General features: G+C 35.9%; 1 protein-coding gene across 2 annotated transcripts in view; it reads right to left on the reverse strand.

Annotated features, from left to right (window-relative positions):
- Window positions 1-459: 459 nt before the first annotated feature.
- Window positions 460-19,903, reverse strand: part of Grm8 (glutamate metabotropic receptor 8) — a 688,307-nt gene continuing 668,863 nt past the window's right edge. For both annotated transcript variants that reach the window (XM_048340162.1, XM_048340161.1), the window contains 2 exons: window positions 5,456-5,702; window positions 460-601 (listed from right to left, as the gene is read on the reverse strand). In XM_048340162.1, coding sequence (XP_048196119.1) covers window positions 552-601; window positions 5,456-5,702 — 297 coding nt within the window. In that variant the 3' untranslated portion in view covers window positions 460-551. The remainder of the gene's footprint in view (window positions 602-5,455; window positions 5,703-19,903) is intronic.

Here is a 19,903-nt window from a genome sequence, read left to right on the forward strand (position 1 = left end):
TTATTATTAGAAATAAATTATTTGTATAAAAAATTGCATGCGTCAATCATTGCATTTATTTTTAGCACAATCCAGGGCTTCAATCAGGTCAGCCTTTACAAGAAACAGACTCATTGTCTTATACAAGTTGAACAATGTGGGGCAGGAACGGGAATTCTCACAATCACAGAAAAGTACTTACAAGAATAACATCAGACATGGTTGATTTCAACAGCATTTTTTTTCACAAGCTAACATTAGTTTTCCTTTTGAGATTTTAGGTTTTTGTTGTTTTTTTTTGTTTTGTTTTGTGTTTTTTGTTTTTAAATTGCTCATGAGTCAGCAATATGTTTAGCTTGACACTCATTGGTTGTTTTGTATAACACGGGTTTCTTCATTCCCCGCTAGTTATTGGTACATTTGGCTCATGGCTAATTTTTGTTCCTTACAAGACTGACTATGGATTTGATTGGTTGTAGTCTACGTTGATCTCCAGGAAGGAGTTTTTGTAGTCTCATATTCGTTGTGTAAAATCACAAACCACGTTTCTTCAGATTGTATCATTTCCCTGTTCAGATTGAATGATTGCTGTAGCTGATATATGTTGTCTTGGTAGAGGAAGCTGTTAAGACAAATTGGGACAGATTAATAGTATGTAATAATAAATTATTGTGTTAATATGATTTTAAGTAGGTTTCAAAATTTCAGTTCTTTGATGTTTTATGACATTCAGTTTGTAAGTGGTAAGTTTAATTTTTAAGCCTACCGAAGGAATTCAAAGATTACAGAAATAAAAATTTAGCAGCAAGCTTAATCTGAGAAAACCACTAGTATGAGGTGTACAGCACATAAATGTTTAAGAGAAAATTAAAACTATTAAGATACTAGCCATTAACAGACATTGGTGAGATTCAATTTAGGAGTATATTTGACCAAGAAACATCCATGTAAAATGAAAAGAACAGATAACTTAATGTGTCCTACAATTTTTTTAAATTAAGGAGGAACTTATAGTTATGGAAGAAAAACTCTAGTATCTTACCAAACAGTAAAATATCTGCTGATATCTTACTGAAACACATTTTTTCACATTTGTTTACATGAAGTCTTCATTTTTAATTTGTATAATGCTCTTATGTGCCCTCAAATTTCTTTTAAAACATAAATGTATTTTCAAAGGACTTAAGTTAATTAGAGAACTCAAAGGGATTGAAGAAGTGAGCATTTGAGGGGTCAGTCAACTTTGTGCACTGTTAAAGATCACCAACAAAACCTCAAGACACAGGAAGTGTTTGTGCATCAGACAAAGCAAAGATCATGGTTGAAACAAGAAGGAAATAAAGATCTTCACAGTATGGCATCCTGATGATGGTATTAACATATACATCATCTTTAATCATCATTTTAATTCTGAGAGTTTAGGACAAAATGAAGATTCACTACACTTGATTTTTGAAAGTATTAAAAGAAATCTTCTGGAAGATGGTAGAGTATTATTGAGAAATTAGAACTATAATTTACACTAGTTTCAATTAACTTTTTCCATTGATTTCAGTCAAGAAACATAAAGTTTGGAAACAGAGTGTTTTGTCAAGATGGTAAATCAAATAAAGAAATGAAGAGCAAACAATAAGAAGAAAAAATAAACCATGAAGAGAAGATAATTTGCATAAACCTTTTCAAAAATATGATAAGGCCACGTGCTGGTAGTTCATGCCTATAATCCTAGCTACTCATGAGGCTGAGAGCGAATGATGGAGGTTCAAAGCCAGCCCGGGCAGAAAAGTCCATGAGACTCTTATTTCCAACTAAACACCAGAAAACTAAAAGTGGAGCTGTGACTCAAAGTAATAGAGTGCTAGCCTAGAGCAGAAAAGCTCAGAGACAGTGCCCAAGCCCCAAGATCAAGCCCCATGACCACCACCAACAACCAAGAACAACAAAAAGCTAGAGAAAAAAAATAGATCTAAAATGAGCAGAAGGCCTAATACAAGAATTTTTACAGTTGTCATAAATACTTACATGAAAACAAGTTTTGGATACAGCAGTGCATGTGTACTCTGCCCACTTGCTACAGAAAGCAAGTCAACTTTCAATGATAGCTGTTTCCCTGACTCATTCATGAACATAGCATAAGGAATACCATGTCCAGCATTGCTTCATTTGGTACAGTTGGTAAAATTTACAGATGACAAGTTTGCTTCTAACTCTATTCCTGTTTTGGCAAACAAAAAGCCCTGCTTTATATAGGATTTTTGTATTTCACAAGTTCACCAAGTTCTTTTGCTTTCCAGTTTAACATTACTTTTATTTATGTCCTGTAGCATAATGAAACCTTCACATCTGAAATTTGTGATGGGAATGTCTGGCATGAACAACTCACATGTACAAGATGACTTGTAGAGCTTCAGAGTATGACCACAGAAGTGCACATATGTTACAGTTATTAGGTCAGAATGAAAAAAAAAAATCTCAATAATCAAGTAACATCCATAATGATCAAAATCTTCCACATATCCAAAAAGAGAAAAGAATGCTGAACAATGTTTTGTTGTTGTTGTTGTTGTTGATTCTGAGACACTATTTTCTTTTAACCATCAGCAACCTGCATATTAAGGTAACAATGATACCTTTACATTTACTGTGATTGTTTTATAGCTTTGAAAAAACTTGTGAATACAATGTCACTTCCCTATGGAAATGGGATAAGAGAAGGGATAAGATGGCAGCAACATACACACGGTTCCAGTGGATTAGCAGCATAGGTTTTATTGAGAATAGGCTGTTCATTTTTAGAGGAAATGTTTTGAATTTGAGAAGATGAGGCACTTCTCATAACTGAATGTCAAATGCTTTTCCAATATACAACTGCATTTCTAAATCCACACAATTTTAGGAGAAAAATATCATATTTAAGTAGTTAATTGTGTGGATGCTTATTTTTTTAAGTGGGCTTGTGATTTCAGAAGCTTTTAGCTAATTTGTAAAAGCTAATGTACTAATGGCAACATGGACACAAAGCCATAGAAACCTGGGTTTGCACATGGAATTCTATATAGTAATGACAAGGCTTGTTGGTACAGCACAGAAATCTACCCTCTCCTTGAACAATGACCATGTAAGGAAACAGGGAAGCAAAAATGATCATGGCTGCTCTGATGGATAAATGTGTGAAGATTTCACAAAACTGTCCCTCCCAAATGCATAATCTAAGCCACTCTAACTGGACCCAATTTATTTAAACCTAAGCTAGTCCTGTAAATGATAAACACACTCAAATCTCTCAAGTAAACTTCAACCTCCATTCAGGCAATGATTGAAATAATCTTCATTCCTCTTTTTACTTTCCTTCATCTCCCAAAAGTGACCCTTCTAACTTCTCAGGAATATTATAGACTTCCTCTCTAAAGTCTTTGTGATTTGAATGTTTCCTTCTTATTTTACAAAAAATAGAGGAACATATGTATGTGTATAATTTCCATTTCAACATCAACAAAAATAATAGTAAGTGTTTGAGGGTTATTTCCATAATGCAAGATTAGTACTTTGAAATATTAGGAAATTTCCTTCTGAGAAGAACTGTTTGTTCTTTAAAGTAAAAAATGCTATTACCTTTTTTCCACAGGAGGGTGTGGGATGATTGGTACTTGTTTCACTCTAAATGTGGATGTTCTCACTTGAAACCATATTATCAAATGTTTTTTTGGATTGTTACTAAAACACAGGTACAACAATAGACTGTCGTGATTCATCAGGGAGGTACAATGTTCAAAGGGCGTCCATTGCCAAGAGCAATTTACTGGCCTCTACATGGGTTTTAACTTTCCACACTGATGCTTTCATGGTAGAAAAAGAAAGGGAAAATTCTGCCCTCAGATCACAGCATCCTATTCTGGTGACTTGAATAGTAGTTATGAATCATTTTAACTGAGATTATTATTCGTCAATTATTCATCTATATTGAAAGATGATTGTAAGGAATTGGTTTAGAATTCATCATTAGTATGCCTTCCGTTGACATATCACAAGTTAACAGAATGGTGACTATTTGAGGAGTATTTGTGGGATCTTGTCAGAGTTCTTTCTCTAAAAGAGAACTGAATTTGGTAATGGTGATAAGAAGGTAACCCAGAATTACTAGGAGAACTAAAAGTAAATGAGGCCAATGAGTTAATTAAGAAAAGTTGATCTTCTGGGTTGGCTCTGTCTATGAGATAGTCCACTATCTGACCTCTGACCACTCACCTCAAAATATTTTTTTTTTGGTCTGTTGTGGGGCTTCAACTCTGGGCCTGGGTGCTGTCCCTGAGCTCTTCAGTGCAAGGCTAGTGCTCTACCACTTGAGCCACAGGTGCCACTTCCAGTTTTCCGGTGGCTAATTGGAGATAAAAGTCACAGACATTCCTGCCCGGGCTGGCTTTGAACCATGATCCTCAGATCTCAGCCTCCTGAGCAGCTAGGATTACAAGCATGAGCCACTGGCACCTGGCTCACCTCAAAATCTTAATACAAAGGAAATTTTTGAATGCAGTGAAGACTTTGAATAACATCAGGAATAACTAAACCACATAAATTCAATTCTAATCCTCCTGAGTTTCATGTCAAAAGTATAGTAAAATGAGTAATATAGCCCATTGAAGAATTCTGGGAGGAAAGTAATTTTTACTATGGTCAGCCTTGTGCTATTTTACAACATAAATCTTTAGCCTATTTGCTATTCTGCTGCAGATACAAAGATGGAATTAATTGACCAGTTAAATTGTAGTAGATTAGTCTGAGTATCATTGTGATGTTTCGTATGCTGTTTCTGAAGTACACCCTAGAGAAGAGGAAGATGGATGAAGAAAACAGAAATGTTGGTGGTAATGGAAAGGATTTGCTTTCAAGGTTACTAGGCTTGCATTAAACAGGTCTAATTGTCATTATGTCTCCAACAAATCAAGGTATGTCAAAAAGAACACAAGGAGGAATGATGTAATTGCTGTAATTTAACTAAAATACATTGGCCATTTTTCTCATTCCTCTAAAGTTCCAAATGTCATGTCAGTGTTTGTTGTTGTTGTGGATCATGTAAGATCTCTTCTAATAGATTCTACCAGTATTGCTAAATAGTTGCAATTACAAGGAACATCCAGTATTGAACTCGGAAAAATTGGGAAATTGTTTCTATGTTTCTGATAGAATTTACAAATGGAACAGCTTTCCAAAACACAAATCTATGATGCATACAAAGGAAGATTTGAGTGGCATGCATTGTAAGAGATTTGCAGGGCATGTTTATGCTCTGAAGAACAGCCACTCATCCTGCAATCATCCAGCTCTATCACCAAATGGTTCTGACAGCCTTACAGTGTGTGGGTACATTATTCCCCTGACCATGTAGCACAGTCCCCAAGGCTAGTAGAAGATTGTTCAACGTACATCTATTAGGAAGTGCTCCCGCTCTTGACCATCTGAAAGTCTACGGATGACTTACTGTTGGTTTCAAGACTCTCACAGAGTTCGCTTTTCACTTCGCCGTTTGGTCTGTCATTTCCCTTTTGGATCAGTTTGCTTTGCATGGTGGCAGCTGTCACCACAGCCTTGAAGCTTCTCTTACGTTTTTGAACATTCTGCTCTGGATGAAAAATTATAATATAAACCTTGGGCATATAGAGCATTCCCAGAGACACTGAAGCACTGAGACTCATGGACACAGTAAGAGTTGCCGTCTGGATGTACATCTGAGGGAAGGAAAAGAAAAGAGAATTGCAGCTGTTAAGTCTGCCTAGTTAAAGGTAAATCAAATAACATGCCATTTTATAAAATTATTACAGCATCTCTGCTAAGATGCATTCAAATACACTTATTGAAGTTGTCCTAAACTGTAGCAAACATCCCAACTTACAAGGGAAGATGAGCTAATTTGTATTTTTTTTAACAAAACCTGATTGCTGAAAACAAATCCACAATAAACAAACAAGCTGATGGAGCCTATTTTCCTTTTCAGATTATAAATGAACTCCACAAACAAAGGTCCAAGACCAGAATAAGAAGAAATTATTGTTTTATGCCACAAAAGCCTTTCTCAGGAAATACCTGTGGGCAAGTGATGTTCTTTCAGTATTCCTTACCCCAGAAGGTAAATTATATACAGTGAAAATAAGAGTGACAAGGAGGCATTGTACAATATCATTCTTCCACACCACTTACTGTTTTTATCTCCATTTTGTGCCCTAATTTCAACAATCCAACATGATAAATTGCAAGCAGGTTGTAAGGGTGTGACTTAAATAGCCCCTCTAAACTATGCTTCTAGAGTTTTCTCAATGACGACATCATATCAAAATGAATATTGGTGCCATTACCAAATATAAAAGAATACCAACCTGTAAAATTAAGATAGTCTAGGGAGTGAGTCCTGGTACATGCATTTTGAAAATTCTGCCTGTGCTCATTTCTTACTCACTCCTCAATGCTCAAATTAACTGTAGGACCCTTCTGGAAATTTTTCCTTTCTACAAATGACACATGAATAAGTTAAAACATTAATACCACTTGTTTGAATTTTTCCTTGTGGTATGGAAGGAGATAGAGCAGTACTTAAAAACAAAAATTGTTGATCTTCCACTTTCACATCCTGAGCTCATAAAACATTGAAAAAACTTCAGAAGGATGAATTCATAGATAACCATTACTGTTGCATTTTCTTAGGTTAGAAGTTTTCTTTTACCAGATGGTAAAACTTAGAGATCAAGAAGTTTCTACACTATTAGGAGAGCATCAGGAAGTCAAATAAACACTATTCTCATCTGTGAAGTTATACTATACAGATTTCTGAGTTTACTTATCAATTCCTCTACTAATAATGTTATCCTTACATGAGACCCTATTGTTAATAGGGGAATATCTTTCAACAAAAATGCAGACTCAATCTCTTGTTTAATGTGTACTTAAAGGTAATCTTAATAGCAAAAAAAAAGAAATGATAAAATAATGGCATTCACAGGGAAATGGTCAGATCTTGAACGAATAATATTGAGCGATGCAAGCCTAGAGCACAGAGGACAAAGGAATGATCTCCCTGATATGTGGTTGTTGGAGGGGGAAGGGAGAACAGTAGAGATCATGTCTGTAAAGCAACAAACTTCTTTTCAAATGGTATTTCTACATATTTTAGTCAGCGATTTTACATAATCTCTCTAAAACCAAAAAATTACTAAATAAACATAAAAAGATCTAGGATAGACTTTTTAGGAGCACAATAGCTCAAGAGCTACATACATATGATTATATAAGATGAGGCTAAGCAAAATGAACTCCAAGAGATGGAAACAGGAGGATTTTACTGTTGTCAATGTTTAAAGTACTAGGTGAATTTCCTTTGATGTACCCCCTGTGGTCACTGTATATGATTCTGGTACACTGGATATTGTATATATGCTTATCTGAACTGGGGAAGGGAAAGAAAAATGAAGGAGGGTGTAACAAATATGACAAAAATGTACTCACAACCATATTATGTAACTATACCCTCTCTGCACATCACCTTATCAATAAAATTTAATAATAAAAACAGTTTAGTAAAAAGAAAAAAGAAAAAAAATGCAAAATTTAATTGTTTCAAATGTCATCTCACTTATGCAATTCTCTCTGGTAAATATTATCTCAATAATAATATTTATTAACCCTAAATATTAAGATATTAAAATGAATAAAGTGGGAAGATTATTCATGTGTACATAATTATATTTATGTTAACTTTATGTTATTAATAAGAATCTATGTGAGGTTCCTTACATAATGATCACATAGAAAGTGCTTCTTAGTTTTAGGTATATGAAGATCTTCAAGAATTTTATTTACAGCAATTATACCAACATGGTTTCTAGAGTTTCCCAATGTGTAAACTGGGTCTCAGTAATGGCTACCATACCACACTGATGACATTGTGACTATAAAACAAAGTGACGAGCTGTAAACTCGAGATTCTCAGCTTGGCTCATGAGTATCAGCATCAACAGAGACCTGCTTCAAGGACACCCCTAGGCAAAGGGAGGAATGGGTAAAGAGAAATCCTATATCAACTTGGAGAGTACTAAAGATTTTACTGGAATTAAGATCCCAATGGGGTGCATTTATGTGCCTTTAAACTACCATCACTTTCCCTAAGCTTTGGCGTCTACTTGGAGGCAACCTATAATTATGAAAACTCCTAAGATTCTCATGAGTTACTTAGTCTTTGATTTCTGCTTATTTTCCAAGCTAGCATTGTTATAAAAAAAATCTCCAAAGAAAATGAAATGCAGAGGAAGAATACTGAAGAAAAACATGGCAAAGTTCAAGCCACACACATCAATATTGCAAACATACTTGAATATGTAGCCATCAGATTCATCTCCACCAGACCTTGCTAAGCCAATTTAGCCCACAAAATAAATAAATAAACAAATAAACAAACAAATACATAAATAAAATCTAGAAATCAAACAGACATGAAATGACTAGAGCATCCATAGTGATTAATTAAATTTCTTAGCATGTCTTTATCTTGTTATAATATATAAAGTGAATCCAAATAGTACATAAATGCCTTTATAGCTAAAGAAATTTTCTAACTTTTCTCTGCTACCAGTAATACAAGTAATCATTTTCTGTCCTTCTTTGGGAGAACCTCTAAAATACATACTAAATTTAAACTTGCTTAATATTAGATATAAAGAAGATTTTGGACTGCAAACTTCCTCATTAAATGCATTACTGTGGGTTTGTTGTTGTTTTTTTTTGGCAAGTCTACTCAGAAAAAGACATAATAAACATAGACTTAAGAATTAAATAGCACTATGCTTAGTGTACCAAGCTCTCCATTAGACATTAGAGTTCTAAATTACTCCAGAATGTTCATCTTAATTATGTTCTCGCTTAAAAGAGCTTTTGGAAAAAATATAAATTTAACACAGGAAAAGCATCTACATAAAATTGTACTTTAAAATCCAAAATCTTGAAATGTACCCAAGGCCTAACGTATGAAACTGTAACCTCTCTGTACATCACTCTGACAATAAATAAGCATAAAAAAAATAAAATAAATCCAAAATCTCACAGAGCCTTGGACTCTGAAGGGCCTGAGCACATGAGCTTCATCTTTCACCATCTAATGAAATGGAGATGTCCCACAGGTCAGAAACATAATGACAACAGAGTAAAACTAATAAAAGTGCTGTTATAGATAGGGTGAAGGAGGCTGAATATAGTGAAAGCACTTGATGTACATGTGTAAAAGTCAAATAATAAAGCTTGTTGAACTAGGTTTGCTAAGGAAGAGAGAGGGTAAGGGAAAGTGAAAAAGGAGATGAGTCCAAACAAGATACATTGTATGCATATATTGTCCTGTTGAAATGAAACTGCCTTATACAATTAAGTGATGCTAATTTAAAACTGGCAGGGGGAGGATAATATGGTATAAATGTATGAAAAAAATTAAAACAAGAAAAGCTCTAAATACTCTCATTCAGGACAAGTTTAATCTATAATGTCATGGATTATAAAATTAAAAATATCTTAATGTATGAAACTGTAACCTCTCTGTACATCAGTTTGATAATAAAAATTTGAATAAAAAAAAGCAAAAAAAAATTAAAAATATCTTCCATATTGGAAAGGAATGGAGACTTTACAACCAAAGCTTGGAAAATGAACATTGGTTATAAAAAGACATTACTGGATTTCTGCACACCCAAAAACAATTCTAATTTCTTTTCACGACAGGAATAAACATGTTTTTTTTTTAACAGTGAGTGTGGTTCCAGCACCACCTCTTTATAATGAATTTTAAAGATAAATAGTTGGGATTATTCTTAAACATAAGAAAATCAACAAACCAATCAAGCAAGCAAGAATCCAAACTATCAAAATTTTCCCTAGTGTTTGAAAGATGTCTAATTTTATTTTCTTCTCTGTTCTTTTGCAGCTTGTACAGTTGAGGGAGGGTAATATTTTTCTCACAGAGGAATTTCAGGGTAGATTAAGATGTCTTCAAAAATGTCTCATATCGGGCTGGGGATATGGCCTAGTGGCAAGAGTGCCTGCCTCGGATACACGAGGCCCTAGGTTCGATTCCCCAGCACCACATATACAGAAAACGGCCAGAAGTGGCGCTTTGGCTCAAGCGGCAGAGTGCTAGCCTTGAGCAGGAAGAAGCCAGGGACAGTGCTCAGGCCCTGAGTCCAAGGCCCAGGACTGGCAAAAAAAAAGAAAAAAAAGTCTCATATGCACAGAATATGCACAAAGAGATACTAATAAAGTATCATCCAGGTATGAAGAACAAAAGAAAGAAAAAATAAGAGAGAGAGATACCAATTAGCCCAATAATTTTGATTACTGAAGTGGTGGTAGCCATGTTCCAATTATCTAGAAAGACATTGTAATCACACTTTGAAGTAGGTAGAAAAAGTTTTGGTCCAAACAACAAGTGTATTTGACAATGTCAAGGCAATAACCATTTGGGCGCTACATTCTTAGAACCACACAACAGCTTTCTGTCTCAATGATATAAGTCGTCAGAATGCATATGAATCAATCAAAAGATACTGACAGTGGTAGTAGGAGTGTTAATAATCTTTTTCTAACTTCCTCTTACACACTTCCCCTGCTTCCATTACTCCAAAATATCCATGAATATAGGAAACAAGGATGCATTCCCTTACATCCACTAATGGCTTCTCAGCTCGTTGGCCTCCACAACTCAGGCATATGTTGACTGTGAAGAGGTCATGGACCACTAAGACAGATTTAAGCAATTTCTGGATAAGCTCTGGAAGAACTGGTACAATGGAATGCATAAGAAGGACACATTTTTCCAACCTCATTATAGCTCCTTCTTCACTCTCTGATTGCAACATTTGTACACAGCCAGGGTCATCTGTAATCAAAAGACCAGGAAGAATGAGGATGGAGCTATCTGAACACAAACCTGGTGAAATTTATAATCCTCTTGAAGAATAAGGCAGTCTTCTTTTGCTAACATTCAAGGCATGTGAATGTCATGTGAAAAGAAACAAATTTATGATTTATTCCCAAATAGTTCTGTTTTGCATTGGATGGTTTCATCTCATGCTTACCCTACAGCCAGGGAGATTCTGTTTGGCTGTTCTGCACACTCCCTGAGCAGTTCTCCTTCCATCTTGCCTCACTCTGCTTCTGTCATCTATCTCCTCATCTCTCTGACTACCAAAGTGGCACCTGTATTGAAAAATAGATTTTCTTCTGACTTTCTAAGGAGAACTTCAGCCAGTGGACTTCAAACATCTCATTGATTACTAGAAGTGATTATGTTTTTTTTTAAGTAATGTTAAAGAGAAACCCTGAAGTAGCTTGTAGATGGCAAAATGCTCCAAATCGATCCATCATGAAATAAATCCAATGGTAGCTAAACTTTCTTGAGCAGCAGTAACATCAAAATCAACCACTCAGATCCTTTGACTGAGCCTAAACACTACAGAACCAGAATCAAACACATAGTGTTTTACTCTGGTTTCAGTTCTGTTTGGTTGTGGTGTTGTGGGAGGCAAGGCTGACCTTGGAGTGTATGCCGCTGCCATAAAGGACATGGCGTGACAGCACACTGTGCACCTAAGACCACACAGAACACTGTGTGTTGTTTGCCCTGTGTCAGGAGCTCCTCCACGTCAGGTACCACCGCACCTTCCTCATTCTTGATAACTGAGCCAAAGAACCTGGTAAACAACTTAACCTTAAGGTAATAAGTTACATTGGGTTGCTAGGGTGAGTAGGGTATTATAATTAGTTGAAAAAATGTATGTAGGCTGCTGTGCTTCTGCAATAAAGTAGACTTGTTCCTTGAGACCTGTCTCCGGTGTCTGCATCATGACTCGGTTGCCCTTACCCCCCCCCCAGGACCACCTCTGAGGAAGAAACAACAAGGTGTCTTCCTAATTTCACCTCAGTTAATTCAATGCAGCCTCTCTGCATTGAAATAGTTAGAGCTTAGTCCTTGGACACCTATCCACCTATCCATTTATCTTTGTATCTGTAAGTGGTTCAATGTTGCAGAACACATTTGGAATGATGATCTTAAACCAGGATCAGCTCTGTACACTGGATTCTGTTCTCAAGTAGTTTCTACTTGGTTTAAAGCTCTGCTATTACTGTCATGGAATTTATAATATATTTGGGATTAAAACATTTACATTTTCATTTTTCATTAATTCCTAGAAATTATTCAGTTGATCCTTTTAAATACCATTTACCTGCCGACAGGTTCCAGACTTCTCTAGAGACATTCAAGTGACATCTGTTTAGATCTCCTGGATGTCTGACAGCAAATAAAACATACCAGGATCTGTGATTATTTCTTTCTTTGCCCTGAAATTCATTCTTAACAGTGAGCCTCTCTGCCATTTAGTCCATCTTTCCAGTTCTTGGAACAATCAATCTTGAAGTTGAACTTGACTCCGTTGAACACACTCCCACCCTACCTATGACAAAATCCTGTTGATTGTGTCTTCAAAGTGTTTCAGACAGGTTATTTTTCATTGGTTCTCCTGGTATTACATTGTTCAGAGCCACTAACAACTTCCATTGGAAGTCTCTGTAGCTTTCCTACTGATCTCACTTGCTCTGCCTTTGTTGTCTTCTGTCCAGGCAACTGATTAATCCTAACAAAGAAGATAGCACAATCCTTTGTTCTCAGAATTCCAGTGTCTTCCCCACAGTAGTCTTACAACAACCCTCTAACTCTTCTGAATGTGCCTGGCATTATTCTGCTCTTTACTTATCCTATTCCAGCCACAATAACAAATCCTGGAACTAAATAACCATGCCTCAGTTTTCAGGTTTTTATATTTGGTGTCCCAATCCTCCACTTTGTTAAGGTCTTTATTGAAATAGTCTTTCTCTGTGACTCCTTTCCTGAAGACATCATTGAAAATTGAAATGCCCATCTTCTGTATCTGTGTTCCCTGCATTATTTCAACTAACAATTCCATAGCCACAGGCTATATGTTTCATTTAACTTCCATATTATCAATTTGTCTTCATCTGGATAAAAATTCCACAGGTAGAGGGATTTTTAACTGTGGATATTGTGTGTGTGTGTGTGTGTGTGTGTGTGTTTATTGCTGTGAGCTCAGCACCTTCAACACTTGGTGACATTCATTTTCTGTATCTTGATTTGGTGTTGAGTTAGGCATTTAAATGAAATAACCTGCATAAGTCCAAGCAGGAAACAATAAGTCAAATAGATAATAAATTAAAATGCATAAAAACATTGAGGGGGGCATTTCCTGTCAATTGACCTCTAGGCTGGGACAGAAACTTAATCATGAACAGATAAGTATGAAGCTCTTCTACACTCTAATTAAGACAACAGTGGACCCTTTTGTCACTGCCTTTTCAGGGGAAAGTATAAAATGAAAGTTAATGGTATTCACTTTGGGAAAGTGAGACTGTTAGGCTTCCAAGTTTGGGAGGTCTTATCCACGCTTAATAGATTAGCTGAGATTTACATGATATCTAAACTTCCATAGGCCAAACTCAAAGAATTTAATGAGACAACATTTATAAATCACTGCCATAGAGACTTGGTCATATTAATTAAGATACAATACCTATATTGACATTAACCGTCATCTTGTTCTTTCATTCCTGATACCATAAACATGGCTTTCACAAAATACTTTCAAGGTTTTTTTTGGAAGGAGGGGGTATTTTTATACCAATTACACACAAATACAAGCAAAAATATGTATTTGTAAACATAAATGTAAAGAAATATCCTTTATGCTGTGGGAAAATCATAAAGGACAGACAAATTTAATTTTGGGAAGAATCACTATCTTGAGTGATGTGTCTCTGTCAGAAGAAATCACAGTGCTGTGAACCCATCAGCAGGTCAGAGATGCTACAGTGTGTTTTCATCAGAGAAAATGGAGCTGGGTTTGCTGTGATCCATTTACTGACTCATCACATGCCCTTTGGCCCCAAGACTGAGGTTTTCAAAATGAACAGTTAGATGAAACTCTAGAAATAAAAGAAAAGATGGAGGATGCGGGATTGGATGATTCACCCAGGAGTTCTGAATCCTTAACCTTGAACTTGTTGGTAATGGTGGTAACCAACTAGAGACTACCTGAAATTAATCAGCAAGTAGAGATTCAACATTGCCAAAGATAGAGAAGGACATTTAATGTGCTGACATGATGGCTTGAAGTCAGGATCTACACATTATCCCTTAGCTTTTTCACTCAATGTTGGTGCTCCACCACTTGAGCCATAGTTTCACTTCTGGCTGAGTGTGTGTGTGTGTGTGTGTGCACGCACACACATGTGCATGGACACACAGTATGGGTACCTGGAGGTAAAAGTCTCACAGCCTTTCCTGCCTAGTTTGGTTATGAACAACGATCCTCAGATTTCAGCTTCCTGAGTAGATAGAATGACAAAAGTGAGCTACCAGATAGGAAGCTCCAGTTCTTTCTGGGCATAGTGTCAAACATCTATACTCAAAGCACTAGTGGGCTGAGTTAAGATCAGTTGATGGCTGAGTTAGGCTTCGAGGCTAGGACTTGTCACAAAATAATTCTTCAGAAGAAAGAAGAACAGGGCTGGGAATATGGCCTAGTGGCAAGAGTTCTTACCTCCTATACATGAAGCCCTAGGTTCAATTTCTCAGCACCACATATATAGGAAAGGCCAGAAGTGCTGCTGTGGCTCAAGTGGCAGAGTGCTAGCTTTGAGCAAAGAGAAGCCAGGGACAGTACTCAGGCCCTGAGTCCAAGCCCCAGGACTGGCAAAAAAAAAAAAAAAGAGAGAGAGAACACAGATTTGTAATGCTTATAGTTAAATTCAAATAATATTTAACATAGTAGCTAACTTTTATTAAATACTCAGTGTTTTAAAATATAGCACCATTAAGTAAAATGGGTCTTTAATTTTCAATTACTCTATGCAAATTATTTGTAGAAACAATAAAAATTATTTATCAATTGAGATATGCAAAATAGATGCTATATTGACATAACTATGGGGCATCGATGTTGTGAGTGTTTATTGTCTTTTTTTAACCAGCATTTTACTCCACATTTCCCTCATGGCTCCTACTTTCAGTCATTTAGTCATTGTACCATATTCAGAACTGCAAATAAAAGTAATGGGACTGCCTTTGATTTATATGCTTTTAATAAATCAAAGTATGACAAACTGAATATTAACATAAACAGAACCAATAAACAAAGGCTTAATTTGATGTATAAACAAGAAAAGAGAAATTATTTTAAAACAAAATTTATCTTGGAATATTATATATAATATTATACATATATGTATTTATGTATCAGCCAGTGCTAAAAGAAGGTTGAAACAACATTGAGATTCCACCTCACCCCAGTAAGAATGGCCATTATCAAGAAAACTGATAACAGATGATGTCATGTATGTGGCCAAAGGGAACACTATTACACTGTTGGCAGGAGTGTAAATTTGTTCAACCACTCAGAAAAGTAGTGTGGCAGTTCCTTAGAAGACTAAACATAGAGCTTTGCTATGACCCAGCAACCCCACTTTGGGACATTTACTTAGGATCACAAACAAAACCATACCAAAGCTCCCCGCACAACCATGTTTATTGCAGCACTATTTACCATAGCTAAAATATGGAATCAACCCAGATAACCCTTAGTAGATGAATGGGTCAAGAAATTGTGGTACATATACACAATGGAATTCTATGCTTCCATCAGACGGACTGATATTACCCCATTCTTAAGAAAATGGAAAGACACGGGAAAAATCATATTAAGTGAAATGAGTTAGGCCCAAAGAAATATAGACTCTATGGTTTCCCTCATAGTCCTAGCAGATTATCACAATAGCTCAATAGCTATGTAAATATGATCACATAAAACAATGCTAAACAAAATGAATTCCAAGTTATGGAAATAAGTGATTTATTATTGTTGTTATTTTTTATGTACTATGTGAAATTATGTCTTTTTCTTTTGTTTTTCTTCCCCATGGTCTTACCACTTATGTCAGTATAATTAATTTTGGTGGCCTGGGTATTGTATATATGTTTATCACAACTAGAGAAGGGAAGGAGAACATCAAAATGGAGAGATGAAGAGTAAAAGGAAAATCAATGCAATACTTACAAGACAATATGCTGTAAACCAACTACACAAATCGGGGGGAGGGAACAAGGGAGGGGGGAAAGTAGGAGAAAAGTAAGGGAGGAGATAACAGCTTTGATAAGAAAGGTACTCTCTGCCTTACATATGAAACTGTAACCCTTCTGTACATAATTTTGTTTGACAACAAATAATTTTTAAAAAGGAAAAAAGTTTTGAAAGCATCCTTGCCACAAAATATTTCTAATGACTTAAGTCAGACTTCAAAAAAACTAGATTTTTCTTGTCAGTGCCACCTGGACTTTCTTGTGGCAACGCAAGCAAACATATAGACTCTAAGTCACTCAGGAATTCTGGAAGTTCTGTGATTATGGGTACTATGTGGGTAAACAAAATGATTTTCAATTTATAAAATTTCTATGATAACTACCAACACCACAACATTATTTATTAAATTTTATAATGCAAAGGTCTTGCTATCCAGTTAAATGATGAAATAGACTCATGGATGGCATAGAGATAAAAATCATATGAAATTTCATATGTATGAAATATTATCTCAAATTCCACATGTCCAATTACAAACAGAAATTTGGGACATAAATTATTTTAATTGGAGGATAAACTATGTTACTAATAAAACTATATTCCTAAGAGTATTGTCATATGAAAATCAAAATAAACTATTCCATTGGTAAATCTGATAGTTCAAGTTCAAAAAGTGTTAAAATGGAATGCTTTGGTTTTCAGAAAAACCACCACTCAGTCAAATCTTCAATTGTTGCCAAGGAAATATCGCTAAATATTCTTTCTTCTGTTATGAAAACAAAATTATCCTGTACTTTTTTCTCTTTCATTATTTTAACTAAGAAACCTTACAGATACAGTCATTTCCCAGGGAGATTTTCTTTTTTCTTTTTTTTTTTCTTTTCAAATTTTTATTATCAAACTGATGTACAGAGAGGTTACAGTTTCATACGTTAGGCATTGGATACATTTCTTGTACTGTTTGTTACCTTGTCCCTCATACCCCCCTCCCTCTTCCCCCTTTCCCTCCCCCCGCCCCGCCCCCCGAGGTGTTCAGTTCACTTACACCAAACAGTTTTGCAAGTATTGCTTTTTGTAGTTGTTTGTCTTTTTTTACCCTGTGTCTCTCAAATCTGGTATTCCCTTTCAATTTCCTGCATCCCATACCAGTATACACGGTTTCCAATATACTCAGATAAGATTACAGAGATAGTGTAGGTACAACCACAGGAAGGTGATACAAGAACATCATCAATAATAGAAGCTACAGATACACATGGGAAGTTGAAAGTAGTTACAACTGTGATATAACAATTGTTTTCATAACATGGTGTTCATTTCACTTAGCATCATCTTATGTGTTCATAAGGGTATAGCTATTGGTCCTTGTAGGCCCAATAGATTTTCTTTTTGAAGCTGGACATACCAAATATGGAAAAGGACTGTGGTAAAGGAGACAGCAGTCTACCCAGATATGTACATTGCATTCCACGGGGTGGAACAGATTCCAAGAGTGCCTGCCCTAGTCATGAAGGACTCAGACTAAATGCAGTCAGATGGTTTCGACCAATTTTCAACCAATGCACTGTGAATTAAATGATAATAGACATACTGTGTTTCTGAGACAGCATCATACAAGAATATGTGCACTTTCTCTAAAATAACTTCCTTTTTGCTGACTCTACATTTATGATAATGAGGATGGCAAAGCTATTGGATGGAGAAACTACAGGTTTCTATATCATCACATAGAGGAGATTTTTCATTCAGACAGAAAACACCACAAACTCTTGTAACAGTGAGGAATAAAGTAGCATGCTCAATGCATGCCTTTCTTCACAGATGATGGAGCAGTATCAAACCTATAGCTGTGAGAAGATAGATTGAAGGTGCCCTATCCTTCCACAGGTTGTAATGACTGACCTTATTTATGTCATTGACATGTTCTAAGGAAGTGTCTAGTCTGTCATCTATAACCCCAAGACATTACATTTATTCTCAGGCTCAGTGATCCTGGCCTTTGGTAAGTGAAAGCACCATGCTATATTTCCTATTAAAATTTCAAGTAAAAACCATCACACATACTTTATGTAGGCCTCAGAGCCTTAGGGAGTTGATCAGAAAGGAAGTCTTTGGAACTCAGCATTTCCAAACAGAAGTCAGGCTGTCAGATACATGGTCTACATCCCCATGTCCCTGGCCCAGCACTGTGCCTGAAGTGCAGCTATCTCTTTTGATCTTGTTCCCTCAGCTCATTCATATCTGACATTTCCTCCAATCAATTCCTTTTTACTCAAACAACCAATCCAAGTATTTGAATCTCTACAAAAAAAAATAAAGCAAAACGCAAGAACTATCTTTGATATATCTCTTCCACAGTGAACGTTTTTTCAATTTACAACAGGTCTTACTTCTTTAACTTGAATGTTGATACTTCCTTGTTCTTTGTTTTTTAAAAACAATTGCTTATTTATTGCCAATGTATTTATACAATTATTTATTGTGATATACAGAGGGGTTACAGTTTCATATGTATGGCCATGGGTACATTTCTTGTACTATTTGTTACCTCCTCCCTTCCTTGTTCTTTCTTCTGTCAAGACCTTCATCTGTATCTTTGTTGTGGTCGAATGATTCTCTGACCTGTGATGACCTCAGCCACAGACTTTCCTTGGAACACTGGGGGACCTAAGGGGAACACCTCTTTGAAGGCACTTCTGTATCTGATGGCAAGCAAACCATCTGGTCATGAGACATTCCTCTCCTGATAAGATAATTCCTTGGAAGATTGATTTACAGCTGCATGCGTAGGAGATTTTATTGTGTGTTGGGAGTTTTATTTGTTAAGGTAGTTAGCACAGCGCAAACAGTAATTAGGTGATAAATGTAGCCTTTCCTTGACCAGTCTTATCCTATGATGTATATCTTTCTGTTTGAATTTTACTCTTAAAGTTGTAAACTTACGTGTTAGGACCCTATTTCTAAAACAGTATACAAGTGCTGGACTTCCTAAAATAAAACATGCATTGGTTCCTTTGCCTCTGCACCCCCCATGTCCTGATTTTTGCTGCTTCAGTTCCCAGGTCCAGGCCCTCCCTAGAGGGCCGCAACACTTTGTCATCTTTTAAATCCCTGTTGTACATCTGGCCACTATTCTCAATATTTCCTTTTCATCTCTATGATAGAACTTCACACTCTGCTATTGTCATATGGCTTTCAAATCTCACTGTGGGAAAGAGATTTTTTTTCTCACTCTATCCATCCTGCAATTCCTCATGTGCTATGGCTTAGAAAATGTGTCTTGAGCAAATGAAATGGAAACCACACCACCTGAGCGTAAGTGTTTGGTATCACCAAATGAATGGTACTTGATCCCTTTCTCCTATGAAGACAAAGGATAGCAGTTGCAGGTCATGCTTCAGCAGTGAATCATAGCCCTAATATATAATGAAGTCTAAAAATACTACATTATTATTTGGCCACTGTATTTAGGGTTATCATATCAACAAAAATTGTAAAGACAAAAATGACACTTTAGTTTACTGCCGATGAAATAAGTCTACTGAGAAAGTATGAGAGCTAGAGTTAATAGCTTAACTTTACCTCCCCTCGATTTTGTTATAAACCAATTTTTCTGAGTCTTTTCTTCATATGTAAAGTGGGAAAGATTTATTCATGACCCAATAAACTCACAGGGTTAGTTGTGAATAATGAATAAAAAGGTGTTTTTTAAAAGTACTGAAATAACATATAACAGCTAAGTGTTAATATTA

Source organism: Perognathus longimembris, chromosome 2 (genome assembly GCF_023159225.1).
Source record: "Perognathus longimembris pacificus isolate PPM17 chromosome 2, ASM2315922v1, whole genome shotgun sequence".
NCBI classification, from domain to species: Eukaryota; Metazoa; Chordata; class Mammalia; order Rodentia; family Heteromyidae; genus Perognathus; species Perognathus longimembris.